Consider the following 16,407-nt stretch of genomic DNA (forward strand, 5'->3'; position numbering starts at 1 on the left):
TGCTACCAGAGCTCCAAAATATACCCACACATAAAAGGAGGTAGTATGAAAGGGCAGAGGAACAAAAGGAAAAGTTTTAAAAATATGTAGTTGTTCCCTATACTCCACGTAACCCCCAATTATAAATGGTAAGACAACATTTAATCTGGCCCCCCAAAAAATAAGCAGTACCTTGATTGCAGTTGGGGCACTAGAGAGTGTCACTAATGTTCCAGCAGCTTCATATTTTACAGCAGGGCTAGATGACTGTAGTAAGTTATAGATGCAGCGAATGAAACGAGCCCTTTCTGATGGATTAGCATGACAGACCTAGAGAATAAAACATTTAAGTTTCAAATGACTTTAGAAGTATTTGCTTTCAAAACAAGTTTTTGTTTTTTTTTTTATAGATGTTGGCTTATGGGATGATAATTTTCTGAATTTGAAAGCTAAGAATATTCTTATTCAAGGAGTTATAAAAATGTCAGCCAACATGGAGTAAGACACTAACACAACACTGGTAATTTCAGAAAGAAATAAGATTTACTTCAAATATTTATGATAGCTGCTCATTTAATCATAATTTGTATTTCCCTTACTTCATAAAAGGTTTTTATATGGCTTATAAGAAGATATACATATCAAATACATAAGTGAAATAAAAAAATAAATGTACAGTTACAAAAATATGGACAGCAATACATTTGCCAAATACACTAATAGGGGTACTGTGATAAGATATTAAATTTGGTCCTAAATTTCCTGGATGTCATGTGAAAAATAAGAAACATCATAGATCACGTAAACTCAGTAATTGGCAAAAGGAAAATATCAGTTCTTCAAGCAAGAAAAAGAATCTTTCTTGCAAGTACTACTTTTGATTATGTGGGATCCTATTCAATATTAGATAGGCAATTAACATTTTCTATCCCATTCTACATGGATCCGGACACCTATACTTGTGAAGCAAATGATCTTTATTTTTTTTCTCTCTTGAAGAATTTATATTAGATCATCCTAAAATACGTACAGTCAAATCTCTATTACTTGGGGATGACTCAAAAGCTATTCACTCTTATTATACCTGGACCCTAGAAGTCAATGGACAGCAGAAAATTCTATTTTTGAGAACTTCTGTGGCATCCCCAAGTGATACACATGAATAAAAAAGAAACTATTTTCACTGTGCTGGTTTCATCTTAAATGCCAATTCCAAATGACTGGTACCCTTTTCTGCAGTAGCAAAAACTGCTGTGATTAGTTAGCAGTGCCTGCTATGGGTGTTTAGTCCCTATAAACCTGTTTAATAAAGCTATTCTTAATCTACATTTTAGCTGGAATACAACCGTATTAATAGCGAAACTGAATGTAATTTCATCTTCTATCTTATCAGAGTACTAGGAATCAATTCTTTCAAAGAATGGATCACATTAAAATGTTGGCAATAAAGTACTTCATTTGAAAATTCAAATTTTTAGCTGGTTTTACACTTTATGTTAATAATCTACAATATCATTATCAACTTATTTAATTTTTCTCTATTCTCTTTTACAAACAAGGACCATACAAAATATTTAAGGCTTTTCTTGTTTTTAGATTTCTTCCAAAGCAGTATGGTATACACCCAAGAAGTGATCATTGAATTTCACTCTAAATCCAAATTCAGAATCTATTCAGTAACTGAGAGGTGTACAATGATTTCTTTGCAGCTCTACTGGGTCAGAGCATGAATTTTTATAGAATCCTTTATGGAAGTTTAAAAGGATGGAAGCAACTATTTGGAAAATATAATAAATAAAAGGAAAAAATATTTTAATGGATCATGCTACAAAATATTTCTACTACTAAACCCCATTAGCTTGGCAATTAAATAGCTTAACTTGGCTTTAAAGTAAAAGTTTAAAGTTTATTTTAGGCTTCAACAATTATCATTCTTACCTTATAAATTAGCTCAACAATAACTAACTGAAGAATGTCTCCAAATGTCTGAACTTGATCAATGCAAGTACTTAAGTAATCCAAAGCTCGATCCTAAAAAATTAGAATATACTTATCAATCTCTATTTCATTCAATAAAAGAACTTAAGGCATACAAAATGTTTTATATTTATGTTTTAAAACAAATGAGGAAATCAGAGCAAAGAGAAAATAATTGGAGGAAAAAAATCCCAAAGACACCAAGAATGAGGTTAACACATGAAATGCAAGACATAAAATAAAATACATTTCTAAAAATGAGCAAAAAATCTAGGTCTGCATTTTCTAGTAACTATACCAAAGAGAAAAACAGTCCGTATTTATAATTCAGGGTATCGATACAATCAAAACAAACCAGCCACTTCAGAGAACAGTTATTCCTATTACTGACACCTGAAGGAAAACTCTCCAGAGTCCCCATAAACTGACACTGTAATACAGAGAACTATAGCCTTAGCATCACCACAGTACAAGTATCTGCAAATTTTATTAACTATTTCTTATTATGTCCCTTAATGTAGATCAACAATATAACACTAACGCAAAGTAAAACCAATTCCGTAAGAGGACAAAACATGGTGAACTAAGTGAAAAGCTTTCTCACAATCTTTTTTACAAAGATAAAATGACAGTATTATGTTTCAGAGGAATGGAGACTCTATTTTTCAGTCTTGACGTGTATTATTTCCAACATTTGGACAATATTAGATAAAAATTTCAAGATTAGGTGTCACCTAGGTATGCAGATCAGCTGTTACCAAAAAGCATATCCATATACCTTAACTACCAGCAGAGCTGGATGTATAGTTGACATTCAGTAACGAAATTTGAAGAGCCTAAAAAGGACATGCATCTACATTAAAAGTCACTCTACTTCTGCAGTCAAGATTAGGGTAAATTCCTATACAAAGCTACTGTTTTCACTGTGAAACTATTTTAGATCTAGACCAACAAAAAGAAAAAGAGGCAATCAAAGCCCCAAAGTAGGATGATATACAACATCAAAAAAGAAAAAAAAAAACAAAAAGCAAAAAACCAAACCCAATGCCACTGAGTTGATTCCAACCCATAGCATCCCCTACTGGGTTTCCTTGTTGTTGTTATTATGTGCTGTCCAGTCAGACCCGACTCATAGCAACCCCTCCTTGGGTTTCTGAGGTGGTATCACTATGGAAGTAGATCGCCCAACCTTCCTTCCAAGGAGTGGCTGGTAGGTTTGAATGGCCAGCCTTCTGGTTGGTAGTTAAGTGCCTTAGGTACTACGCTACCACAGCTATAATTTCAATCTCAAAAAATTACTAAGTAGCTGATATTAAATTGAGTCTTCAATGTTTAGTTTTTGAAAAAAGAATATACATCCAAGCAATATTTCAGAGATGGTTAGGAAAAAATTTTATATTTATAAAAATTAAGTATCTAAAAAACTCAAAATATACAAATCACATGTATAATAAACAAAACTATTGACTAAATTGCAAAAAACAGGAGTAGGTGCTAAAGAGGCAAGGAGGCTGCATCTTCTGACCTCCTCTAACCCCACAAGAGGAAGACAAAATAACCATCAACAGCCCAAGGCCTATCCCTGCAAGGCCAGACATGCCGCCTCCCACCAGCCCTTTCACCAACCTGACAACAACCATTCCTCCCACAGCAACCACCATCTCTCTGCTGGGTTTGATAATTCACTGCAGTGGCCACACACAACTCACAGATTATGGGGTTTATTAGAGAAACAACAGGCCACAATTCAAGTTTAGGAACACACTCAGTCTCTCTCAGCCCGCCGCCTCTCAGCTGACAGTCTCTCTCCCAGCAATGCATGCCTCTCGGTGTCTCTCTCCCAGCAGTATGTGTCTCTCGTGTCTCTCTTTCAGCAAGTGTGTGTCTCTCAGGAGCATGTTTCCCTCAGCAGCATGTCTTTCTCAGCCAGCAATCAGAGAGACATCTTCTGCCTCTAGAAGGGCTCCTTTTGAGCCTAGCAGAGTGACCACTAAACAATCCCAACAACAGAATTCTATGCACCTGAGAGAGAGCGAACTTCCCAGAAGACTGCTTCCTACTGGTGCAACAGAAATAACCCAGGTGGATAACTTTAGCAATCAGGAGCTACTCAGTTGCTCATGGCAAATTCCACCATGAAGTTTATAAAGACTTATGGCTAGAAAAGCCACACTATGTAATTTATACTGCAGTAGGCCTATGTAATACTTCTAACTCTCATTTTAATAGTTACAAATATATATTTTTAAAAAAATACTTTACCTGATCTGCATGAATTAGCATCATAAATGCATTCCTTTTACAACTTGCATCCTTCTCATTCACCAGAAAATCATGTATCAGTTCAGGAGCATCAGGTATAAGATGTTCAAAATTCCTTTAAATAAAATAGGTAATAAGCCATATTTAGTAACAATCTACTATATTATTTTAGTAATTCTCTAGATAATACCAAAAGTAAACTCCAACAAGACTATATATTGTTTTGCTTTTTGAAACTTTTATTAAAGTTGTGGGTAGGAATCATAAGCTTCTACTGTCTAAATTACCAAATTAGATATTTTCTATTTCAACAGTTGATCTATTCAATATACTATTAACTAAAAAATTTGTCTAATAGGGATCTTTCACATACCTGAGGGATGTAATATCAATGCTCATAATGACAACCTCATGGCACTGAAAGATCCTTCATTATGAACAGAGAAAACCTTTTGAATTTTATTAGTTGTGTATTGTATTTTTATTTATTTACTTACTAACTTATTTTGGAAATTTTTAAATATTTGTAGTACAAAGAATAATGAATACCAGTTTCTTAAAAACCATCACCTAGTTTCAATAATTATTAATTCACAGCCAATTTTGTTTCATTTATACCCCTATTTCTCCTTCTCTCATGTAATTTTGAGGCAAATCCCAGACAGCTTATCATTTCATCTATAAATATATCAGTATGTTTCTCTAAAATAAAAGGATTCTAAGAGTTAACCATAGTACCATTATCATGCCTTAAAAAATAATACCTTAATATCATCATACAGGCAGTGTTCACATTTCCAATTGTTTTATAAATATTATAATTTTTGTATGCATACTATAGTTTAAATTCTGAAATCTGTATAATCTTTATGGCAACTTTCAAAGAACTTAACTACATTGTTAACTAGAATGCTACTTTTCCCAACACGTAACAAAATCTAATGTATGTAACAGTAAAGTAACTGTAAAATTACGTATGAGTCAGCTAACACATTAAAGTACAAAGATGCTTATAAGAATTACATCTTACTTCTAAATGGAGTGACATGAGCAATGATTGTAAAAACCAAGCATTCCAGCCTCACTTAACTGGTTCTTTTCATTGTTTATAAAGTCTGAAATATTAGCTTTCTAAGAACAGGACTTTGTTAAGAAAAAATGATGACCCGTATTTCACAAACAGAATTGTAAAACAGGGTCAAAAACTCAAAGCCTATAAGGGCTAAGCAAATAAATTAAGTGGCTCAATGGTTAAGCACTCGGCTGCTAACTGGAAGGTTGGTGGTTTGAACCTACCAGCTGCTCCATGGGCAAAAGTTGTAGTAGTCTGCTTCTGTAAAGATTTATAGCCTTGGAAACCCATAGAGCAATATGGGGCAATCCTACTTTATTCTATAGGGTTGCTATGAGTCAGAATCTACTCAATTGCCAGGGTGTTTTGTTTTGTTTTATTTTTGAGTAACACATTAAGCATGATAGGGACTGTCCTATAGGGGAAAGTATACAAAAAAACAAAAGTACAAACTCACTGCCATTGGGTCTATTCCGACTCATAGCGACCTCCTTTGGGTTTCTGAGGTGGTAAATTTTTACGGAAGTAGATTGCTCAGTCTTCCTTCCATGAAGTAGCTGGTGGATTTGAACCGCCAACCTTTTGGTTAGCAGTCAAATGCCTTAGGCACTACACCACCAGAGCTCTTTAGCGAAAGAATACTATCTATTTAAAGGAGGCTACTGTCACTGTCACTCAAGGAGCTCTGGTAGCATAGTGTCTAAGGCACCTGACTGCTAACCAGAAGGCTGACGGTTCAAACCCACCAGCCACTCCTTGGAAGGAAGGTTGGGCATTCCTACTTCCGTAGTGATACTGCCTCGGAAACCCAAGGAGGGGTCGCTATGAGTCGGGGCCGACTCAATGGCAAATAACAACAACAGCAACAACAACTGTCACTCAATCCCAGCAGACTGCTGTCATGTAGAAACTAGGGTCCAGTATTTGCAAATCTTTTGATTTTTCAATGTTAACAATAATAAAAAAAAAGATATTGTGTAGGACAAAGAAAACATATCTGCAAGCTGCATACAGCATACATGCAATCACCTTGAAACCTCTAGTCTAAAAGACTAAACAGTCTTCACAAATCTAAGTCAAAGGAATATCTTTATTTACCTATAGATAGTATAGATGGCCAAAACAGCATTTCTTCTAACATAGCTGTGTCGATGTTCCAAACAAGCACGAATAGCTGGCATTAAAGGTTCCAGCAACTCTGCTTCTTTCAATTTGCAAAGAAAACGAAGAGTAGATCCTCGAATAAACTCATTAGGATGCTGAAGATCCTGATATAAAAGTTCAAATAGGCAATGCTGAGTTCCAGCTTTTTACAAAATAAAACCCCAAATTTTAAATAAAAAAAATTTCCGATTAAAATACCAGAAATCAGGTTAGAGGAAGAAGATCTAGATTATCAGACAACATCCATCAGATTCCTGTTGATTAAAGCAATTTCTTACGTACCTCATCAATATCTTCTATGCATATTACTGCTTTTTATTAACACATAAGCATAAATGCATAGAAAAAAAGCAATAAAACATTTTACAATGACTCTTTTACAACTTTCAAATATATAAAATTTTAAACAATTCCAAGGATCTACAACCTACATTTTAGTAAAGATTTAACTTTAAAAATTAAAACAAAGTATATTCCATCAATTTTACAATTATCTAGATTCAAAGCAATATCCATAAATAATTATACATAGGTGGTTTACCTTTCTATATGCATCACATACAAGGATCATTTCATGTAAAAGTCTCCCATCTGGAGTTGTTTTAGGAACAATTTCCCAAAACACCAGAAGTAATTTTTTGATGGTATGATCCTGAAGAGGGAGCACAAACCGAATGATGGTCATCAGAAGTCCAGGAAGCTTTTCACCATTCAGAATCATAATGATTACTTTCTTCAAAGCTTCAGTCTTTGACTTCACATCTCCTTTTTCTGATCCAAAAATTAAAAACAAAAATAATTATTTTCAAAGAAAATTCCTCAAATAATTTTAAAAGCAATTAACAAAATAAAACATATTTTCTTACTTTGTTACAGGCAATGGTCATAGAGATACTAACCCAAGTTGACATAAGTTATCTACCTGGCTTTGCCACAAATAGCTATATGTTTCTGCATAAGTCATTGGTCTCTGAACTTCAGATTTTTTACTCATAATATGAAGACACAGATTAGCGTTCTGGTCTCTATTCAACAGACCATGGAGTTAGTGAAAAGTGTCCATGAATCCATACGTATAATAACAAGTAATATATGTTTCAAACTAATATAGCTATTTTTCAAAATGTATATAGGTGCTTCCGAATTCAAAGTAATTTATGTCAGTGTACTTTCTCAAAGTAAAAACCACCACTAAAGTGAGAGGATAATCTGTGATATTTTTCCAACAATAAGAAGAGTATTCTAATACTCAGAGGTTGGGAATTAATAGATTAAATTAATTCTAAAATCTCACCATATTTCTTCTACAGGCTATAAAACTTCAGACTCTTTAAGAAATTGCCTGAAAAACTGGAAGAAAATTACAATGATCTAGATTACACTCCTTAGAACAATCAACCATGGGAGAACAGAAGGGCAGCATTTGCACAGGGAGATAGCTCAGGAGGCAGGGATTCATAGGAAAGAAGGACACAGGGAAAAGGCAACCACAGGGAAGACGTGGGAAGAAAGCTATTACACTATGGGAATTGCAATCAATGTCATAAAACAAAATGTGCATGAACTGTTGAATGGAAAATGAATTTACTCTGTAAACTTTCACCCAAATCACAGTATTTTTTTAAAAAACCTATTGTTTGGAAAAAAAAAAAAAAAGACCCAAAGGGTTCTCTGTTGCCACAGGTGGTTTACTGGAGAAAGTGAATGCAACTTGGTATGCTTACAGGAAAGATTTAAGCTTCAGAAGAATTGTACTAAGTAAAATCCAAAGTTGTTTTCTAGCTCTCAAAGAGTACACAGCTATTACTAAGTTAATATGATATTTTCAACATGCTGCAGAATAGAGAATGCCTTTAGAAATGTGGGTTGAGAATATAGTGAGGTTGAGAACCAATTTATCCTACGGAGCAATATTTTTATTGAAAACAGACTAACTTCTCATGTCCCTCCCTCCACTTCAGAGATTTCTATCTCCTGCAAGATATGGGGGAAAACAATCGGCATGTGCCATATCAAATCACGAAATAAACAACTGCAAAAGAATAAAATAAATACCATTCTAGGCAAAACTTCAGTTTTTAAATTCATGAGGATGATAAAAAAAAATAAAGCATCAAAAACATTGATAGTAGCTGACAGCAGTAACTAAGAAAATAAGACAGTAAGATCAGATAAAGGCCCAAGTCTTGGCTAATGTTGTATTCAATAAGCTTAAACAGGTTTCTACCCTCTTGTCCCAGAGCTCCATTTCTAAGGGGTGAGGAGTGAGTTTTCTTCCTAATCTGTTTGATACCATAAAGGACACAAAATCCAAAAGGCACAAAATTTTATCTCTGTAATACTACTAGCTTCTTTTGCTCTAGTTTTTGACTACTTTTTACAAATTAGCAAAGCCCTAAATGTTTACCACTTATAATAAAGAGTTAAAAATTTTTTTAAAAGTTTTAACAGTAAATCTGAAAAAAATCTACAATAATATTTCAAGCCTCTACCACTCCCCCCAACACTGTCCCACTGGCATTTTAACCCAACAATTCAAACTGAGATGAGACAAGGATGTTTCTTTCCATTTCTTCAAATTTTCCAGAACTTTTTTCTCTCAATGAACTATATATATATATAAAATAAATAAATGAAAAGTTTCAAATATCAATTAAATTCACCAAAATAATACTAAGTACTTCCTATTCCAAGAAATGTACAGTCATCAGAGCACCTATCTAGTGATTAAACGTAAAGAAAAGTAAATAGTTAAAGCAACTCAATATTTCACCAACAAAAATGTGTTTGTTACTCAAGGGAAACTAGTCTTAAACTTTTTCTCATCTCAATTGTTCTGCGATAAAGGAAGTAAAACATACAAAATTTAAGACTACTTATTTATTTACAGAGGAGCTCTGGTAGCAGAGTGCCTAAGGCATCTGACTGCTAACCAGAAGGTTGGTAGTTCAAATCCACCAGCTACTCTGCAGAAGCAAGACTGGGCAATCGACTTCTGTAAAGATTTACTGCCTCAAAAACCCAACGGGGGTTTCTGTGAGTCGGAATCGACTTGATGGCAGTGAGTTTGGTTTTTTTTTTTTTTGGTTTATTTATTAGTGGGGAGGGGAAGGTAGTTAAGGCACATGGAATGAAGGATATTATTCCAATTAAGGACAGATTTTGTTCATTATCTTCCCAGCTACAACCTTAAGCATTCTAGGGGGTCTAATAATGAAAACTTTTATGACCAAATATGAATTTTTTTTTCCAAAGTAACTTTTGTGTATAACAGTATCAGTTTATGTGTCATAAAAAGGGTTTCTTTTCCCTTCCCTAAAAACAGAACTCAACAAAAATCTAATACAAACACCTAAAATCCAGAGGTGTTCCATTATTGTTGTGAAAGGTGGGAATAAGTAGCACATAAAATGTTTAGTTTCTTTTCAAACTGAAAACTACATTCTGAAGGATACTTTCAAGTTTTGAAACATAATTTTCACTCTACTGTTCAGCAGTTATCAGTTTAAGTTATGTTTCTTTTTTAGTAGTTTAATTAACATGTAATGTGCATTCCTTTCTAAAAACTGTTTTCTTGACAGAATCACTCACAAACAGGAGACACAGTATTACACAAATCACTCACAAACAGGAGACACAGTATTACACAGTATTTACACAGTGCTTTCTTCTGTGCAAAATGGTTTAGAAACGAAAAGCTTAAACCTTTCCGGGAAATATTTTTTTTTTCAGTGTTGACTTCATTGCTGCAACAACTGGGAAACCAATCCTTGGTTTTACAATCCAAGTACTATGAAGTTCAATCTCACAACGGAATTGAGTCATTCAAATACACACTCTCAACTGGAGTATATTTAACTGCACAAGGCCATTATGTTATTTTGAGGAATAACTAACAACTAACCTGTTACACTTCATTAGCTTTACTAAACTAAAGTGAAATATTCTACTTCAAAATCCAATATTGCAAGCCTAAAGGTAACAAGTTTTCATTTTTAACAAGACAAAAGGTCTACTGAAGAGATCCTAGAAAGAAGTATTTAGACAAAATGAAGCATTTCTAATTATAATGGAACTTACAATGCAAAATACTTTTTATTTTCATTTAAAAAAAATTATTACAGTTTACCTAGATCATTCTTTAAGCTGATTTCCGATGGTGGTTCTGAATCCATCGGCACGTTAATTAACGTATAGCACACGTTCTCAGCAGCCGTCATGGTTTCTGGGTTATAATCAACCCTCAACACAAAATTCAAGAGAAGCCAGAAAATCTAGAAAAAATAAATGGGGGATATCATTACACGGTCAAAACAAAACAAAAGAAACTATCGTGATCTTTACAGTCTAAAGTATATTTAGTTTGGCTTATAGCTTAAAAATATTAAAAGAAGAGTTCAATCTATGCCAAATCCTGATATAACACAAAACACACCTGTTATCCACACCCCTGATCCCCACCCACAACACACACACCTGCCTACGGCTTGAGAATGCCGTACTGCAGAATTAAAGTCCACAATACAGTGACAGTTCTCCAGTGCCCTGTCACCAGATAACAAAATACATAACAGGACATGTTAAAAGCCTCCGTACATGAATACCATGTCAAAATCTTAAAGCACTTTACCGCGTCTGTCTGTCCCTCGATCCCAGCGCTGCATCCCTGCCCCCATCCCACGCCCCTTCTTATTCACTTTCCTCTTGCAAAACTGGTCCTGATCTGGAATTGGGCGCTTTGGGGTCCTGAGAGGGAGAAGGCCCCTGGTCAATATTAGAATAAGGCATTCGATTCAGAGCTCCCTTTCGCCAGGCCCCGACGCTAGCGGCCTAGTCGCTCCCCTTCCGCATCTTTCTGCTGGAAAGCCAGTTCCTCGGACCATGTCACGCCTTCCTTGCCTCCGGAATTGGGGGCAGTGTCTCGTTACCTGGCTTCGAGGGGCAGCAGCTGGGGCAACGGTGGGACAGTCTATTCCAGTTCGAAACCTCGGCTGCAGCTGTACCTCCTCAGAGTCCTTGGCTGACGTGGAAGAGGGTGGGGAGATGGCCGAGGCTGTAGCCACCTAGCACCTACGGCGACTCGGAGAGGACATTCTTCTCTGCTCTGCAGTTGCGCACAGCGAGTACGTCTAGGTGTGCGTTTTTCTAGTTTCTGGTCCACGGATTCTTTACGCCAAGAAGCACATGGTTTTTTGCCTGCAAGTCATGCGCCGAATTAAGCAGTATGGTCACTTAAACGTTACTTGGAAATTGTTCCTTTTTTCAGGAACTAAAATGAAATAGCCAAGGGGAGGAAGGTTGGTAGGGAGGTGTGACGTTTTACAGGGTTTTGCGGTCAAGTGGAAAGAGCTCTGGACCGAGACCTGGAAGCCCAAGATTCTTTTCTAGCGTACCCATTAATTAACTGGGAAAGTAACTAATTACTATTTGGGGTTGTACTTCAGTTCTTCTATAGGAACACTAGATTTTCTGGAAGATACATTTCAGCTCTTGCTATCTCCAGTATTCTGGATCTCTGCCTCTTCCGTTGGGCTGGAACAGCTTGAACATCAAAGTTACACTGATACTATTTCTGCTTTTTATTTAGTAATCTCTTTCTTGATCTCTTCCGAGCACCTAGTAGATTAAAATTTAAGAAATTCTTTATGTACAAAGGAGGATTGACAGTCACTGTTTTAAAAAGATTTTCACGATTTCCACACTTAATTGTTCCAGCTACAATCAGCCATAACACCTTTGGTTTTGCCCATTTGAGGTTCCTTACCTTCTGCCTCCTCCTCCGACCCCCGGGGGAAAAAAAACAATGTTCTTGCAGATTGTTAGTAACTTAAGCATTCAAAGGCTTGAACAAAACTATAGAGATCTCAGAGAACCTGCTCTTACAGTGTGCCACATCTATCTAGAGTCAGTCTATTTTAAGATTTCACCTTTTTGAAACCATCAAGCAAAAAATTCTTTGAGCCCTCAAAATGTCACAAAATTTGTGTTCACAGCACTTTAATTATGAGTGCCCTTTGATGTTGTGCATTTATTTTTAAAAAACGTTGTATCTTGAGATACCTGTTGCCTTCAAGTAGATTCTGAGTCATAGCAACCTTGTAGGACAGAGTGGAACCCTCCACTAGGGTGTCCAAGGCTGTAAATCTTTATGGAGCAGACTGCCACATCTTTCCCCCAGAAAGGCTGGGGGATACAAATCGCCTACCTTTCAGTTAGCTGCCAAGTGTTTAACCACTGTGCCACCATGGATCCTCAGAAGTTCAAGTAGAAGCTGAAGAAAATTAAAACAAGTCCACAAGAGCCAAAGACCAAAGAACAGATTTGATACATTGAAAACTAATGATTGAAGACAAGACGAATTGTGGGATGAAATCAAGTACATGATACATGAAGAAAGCAATAGGCCCTTAAAAAGACAAGAAAGAAAGAAAAGATCAAAATGTCAGAAGAGTCTCTGAAATTTGCTGTTGAAAGTAGAGGAACTAAAGTGAATGGAAGAAATGGTTATGTAAAGAAGCTGAACAGAAGATTCCAAAGGGCAGCTCGAGAAGACAAAATATTATAAAAAAAATGTACAAAGACCTGGAGTTATAAAACCAAAATGAAAAACCATGCTAAACATTTCTCAAGCTGGAAAAACTAAAGAAAAAATTAAAGCCTCAAGTTGTAATACTGAAAGATTCTGTGGGCAAAATATTAAATAATGCAGGAAGCATCAAAAGAAGATGGAAGGATTATAGTAACTGTACCAAAAAGAACTGGTCAACATTGACCCATTTCAGGAAGTAGCATATAATCACAAACTGATGGTATTGAAGGAGTAAGTCCAAGTCCACACTGAAAGCATTGAAAAACCAAGGCTCCAGGAACTGATGGAATATGAATTGAGGTATTTTAATTAACAGATGAAATGCTGGAAGCACTCATGTATGCCAGGAAATTTGGAGGACGGCTAACTGGTCAATGGAGTGGGCTAGATCCACATTTATGCCCATTCCAAAGAAAGGCAATCCAACAGAATGTGAAAATTATTGAACAATATCATTAATATCACAGATAAGTAAAATTTTGTTGAAGATAATTAAAAATCGTTTGCAGTAGTACATGGACAGGGAACTGCTAGATATTCAAGCTGGATTCAGAAGAGGACATGGAATGAGGGCTACCATTGCTGATGTCAGATGGATCTTTGCTGAAAGCAGAGAATAGCAGAAAGATGTTTACCTGTTTTTCATTGAGTATGCAAAGGCTTTTGACTGTGTGGATCATAACAAATTATGGATAACATTGCAAAGAATAGGGTTCCAGAGCACTTCACTGTGCTTATGAGGAACCTGTACATAGACAAAGAGACAGTCGTTCAAATAGAACAAGGGGACACTGCTGGTTTAAAATTGGGAAAAGTGTGCATCAGGATTGTATTATTTCACCATACTTATTCAGTCTGAATGCTGAGAAAATAATCTGAGGAGCTGGACCATATGAAGGAGAATGCAGCATCAGGATTGGAGACTCATTAACAACCTGCAATATGCAGATGACACAACCGTGCTTGACAAAAGTGAAGAGAACTCGAAGAACTTACTGATAAAGATCAAACTACAGCCTTCGGTATGGATTACACCTCAACATAAAGAATACAAAAATCCTCACAACTGGACCAATAAGCGACATCATGATAATGGAGAAAAGAGTGAAGTTGCCAAGGATGTCTTTTTATTTGGATCCACAATCAACACCCATGGAAGCAGCAGTCAGGATATTGAGACATACTGCATTGGGCAAATCTGCTGCAAAAGACCTCTTTAAAGCTCTGATAGCATAGTGCCTAAGGCACCTGACTGCTAACCAGAAGGCTGGCGGTTCAAACCCATCAGCCACTCCTCGGAAGGAAGATGGGGTGATCTACTTCCGTAGTGATACTGCCTTGGAAACCCAAGGAGGGGTCGTTATGAGTCGGGTCTGACTCGACAGCACATAACAACAACAACAACAAAGTGTTAAAGAGCAAAGATGCCACTTTAAGGGCAAAGGTGTGCCTGACCCAAGCCATGGTATTTTCAATTACCTCATATGCATGCAAAAGCTGAACAAAGGATAAGGAAGACCAATGATGCATTTGAATTATGGTGTTGGTCAAAAATATTGAATATACCATAGACTGCCAGAACGAACAAATCTGTCTTGGAAGAAGTCCAGCCAGAATGCTCCTTCAAGGTGAGGATGGCTAGACTTTGTCTCATTTACTTTGGACATGTTATCAGGAGGGGCCATTCCTTGGAGAATATGATGCTTGGTAAAGTAGGGTCAGTGAAAAAGAGGAAACCCCTCAATGAGATAGATTCACAGTGCCTGCAACGATGGGTTCAGACATAGCAATGATTGTGAAACGATGCAGGCGCAAGCAGTGTTTCACTGTTGTACATGGGCTCACTGAGGTGGAACAGACTTGCTGACACCTAACATTTTGGGATAATCGATTTGCAGTTGTAAAATAATAGAGATCTCATATATCTTTCCATTTCTCCTAATGGTACCACCTTGCACAATTCCAGTAGGTTTTTGAATGCATATCCACTCCTACTCAGGTATCACTAGCTTTACATGAAGTCATTTGTGTGTTCAGTTCTATATGCTTTTATGTTTAGATTCATGTGACTACTACCACAGTCAAGATACAAAAAAGTTTTGTCACAAGGATCCCTCTTGTTATCCTTTTACAGCCAAAATATTACAGCTAAAATGTTCTCTATAATTTTGTCATTTTAAAGATGTTGCATCAGTGGAATCAGACAATGTAACCTTTGAGACTCTGTTTTTTCACTCAGCATAATTCCTTTCAGATCCATGCAAGATGTGTTTGTCAATAGTCCTTTCCTTTTTAGTGTACTTATTTTTAACATAGAATTCTTACAAATGCAGTTATATTGCTTTCAAGCCTATTTGATTTAGAAACAAATGACAACCAGTCAGCAGAAAATGAATCCCCCCCACCAAAAAACACCAACCAACCAACTAGAGTTAGCAATAAGAAAGCTCAGCAGTTTGGGGCCACCTATAGTGTACAACCACGTCCCTTCAGATGCCCCAGAGGCTCATTTTGTTACAGAATAAAGCTTGACATTATTGAGATGCCCCTAGTCATTAAGGAAACTAATTAAGTATGAAAAGGCAAGAAAATGTAATGTCTTACAAAACTTTTTAGGTCTACACGTAAAATTGTCTTGGACAGTGCGCTCAATTTTGATTTTTCTTGAATACAAACCTTGTTGAATAGCTGTAAGGACCTCATATAGCCTTGCTGATTTCCTCCTGATTTCTCATGACATGCACATTATGTTTTGGGACTTTGTACTCTAGTAGGTGATTATACCAGTTTGAATGCTTTTCTAGTCCTAAATTATTTGAGAGCAAGGACCTTATCATATTCCAAAAATCATAAAATATAGATATGTACTTCTTACATACTGGCACCTAAAGTGACTTGCCCCCAAAATCATATAGTGGTCAAACACTGAAAAAGCTAGAACCAAAACCTGACTCCTGCCACCTACTTTGTTGTTGTTATGTGCCGTCAAGTCAGACCCAACTCATAGCGACCCCTCCTTGGGTTTCTGAGGTGGTATCACTACGGAAGTAGATTACCCAACCTTCCTTCTGAGGAGTGGCTGGTAGGTTTGAACTGCCAGCCTTCTGGTTGACAGTCAAGTGTTTTAGGCACTACACTACCAGAGCCCATCACCAACTTTAGTGCTTTTTTTTTTTAACCATGACAGTTCTTCAGAACTAGAGAGATAAATGTTCAACAACTTCCACATGAACTATTATCTTTCTATAAAGGTGACAGGTTTTATATATTATCTAATTGTTAATAGAGGGGATATTATTAGGAATATTATTTGATTAAATGGAGTAACTTTGAGCACTACAGACTAAACATGAAAGGGTATCCC

The 16,407-nt window shown here is 36.2% G+C and overlaps 1 protein-coding gene across 1 annotated transcript in view; it reads right to left on the reverse strand.

The window, feature by feature from the left end:
- COPB1 (COPI coat complex subunit beta 1) overlaps nucleotides 1-10,674 on the reverse strand; it is a 39,029-nt gene extending 28,355 nt beyond the window's left edge. Inside the window, exons 1-6 of the mRNA XM_007955396.2 lie at nucleotides 10,584-10,674; nucleotides 6,996-7,225; nucleotides 6,389-6,558; nucleotides 4,219-4,333; nucleotides 1,918-2,010; nucleotides 172-309 (exon numbers count right to left, since the gene is read on the reverse strand). Of these exons, the coding sequence (XP_007953587.1) occupies nucleotides 172-309; nucleotides 1,918-2,010; nucleotides 4,219-4,333; nucleotides 6,389-6,558; nucleotides 6,996-7,225; nucleotides 10,584-10,674 (837 nt within the window). The remainder of the gene's footprint in view (nucleotides 1-171; nucleotides 310-1,917; nucleotides 2,011-4,218; nucleotides 4,334-6,388; nucleotides 6,559-6,995; nucleotides 7,226-10,583) is intronic.
- Between the last annotated feature and the right edge of the window lie 5,733 nt (nucleotides 10,675-16,407).

The sequence above is a fragment of the Orycteropus afer genome, unplaced genomic scaffold, assembly GCF_000298275.1.
Source record: "Orycteropus afer afer isolate SDZICR_OR568_19922 unplaced genomic scaffold, OryAfe1.0 scaffold00014, whole genome shotgun sequence".
Taxonomy (NCBI): domain Eukaryota; kingdom Metazoa; phylum Chordata; class Mammalia; order Tubulidentata; family Orycteropodidae; genus Orycteropus; species Orycteropus afer.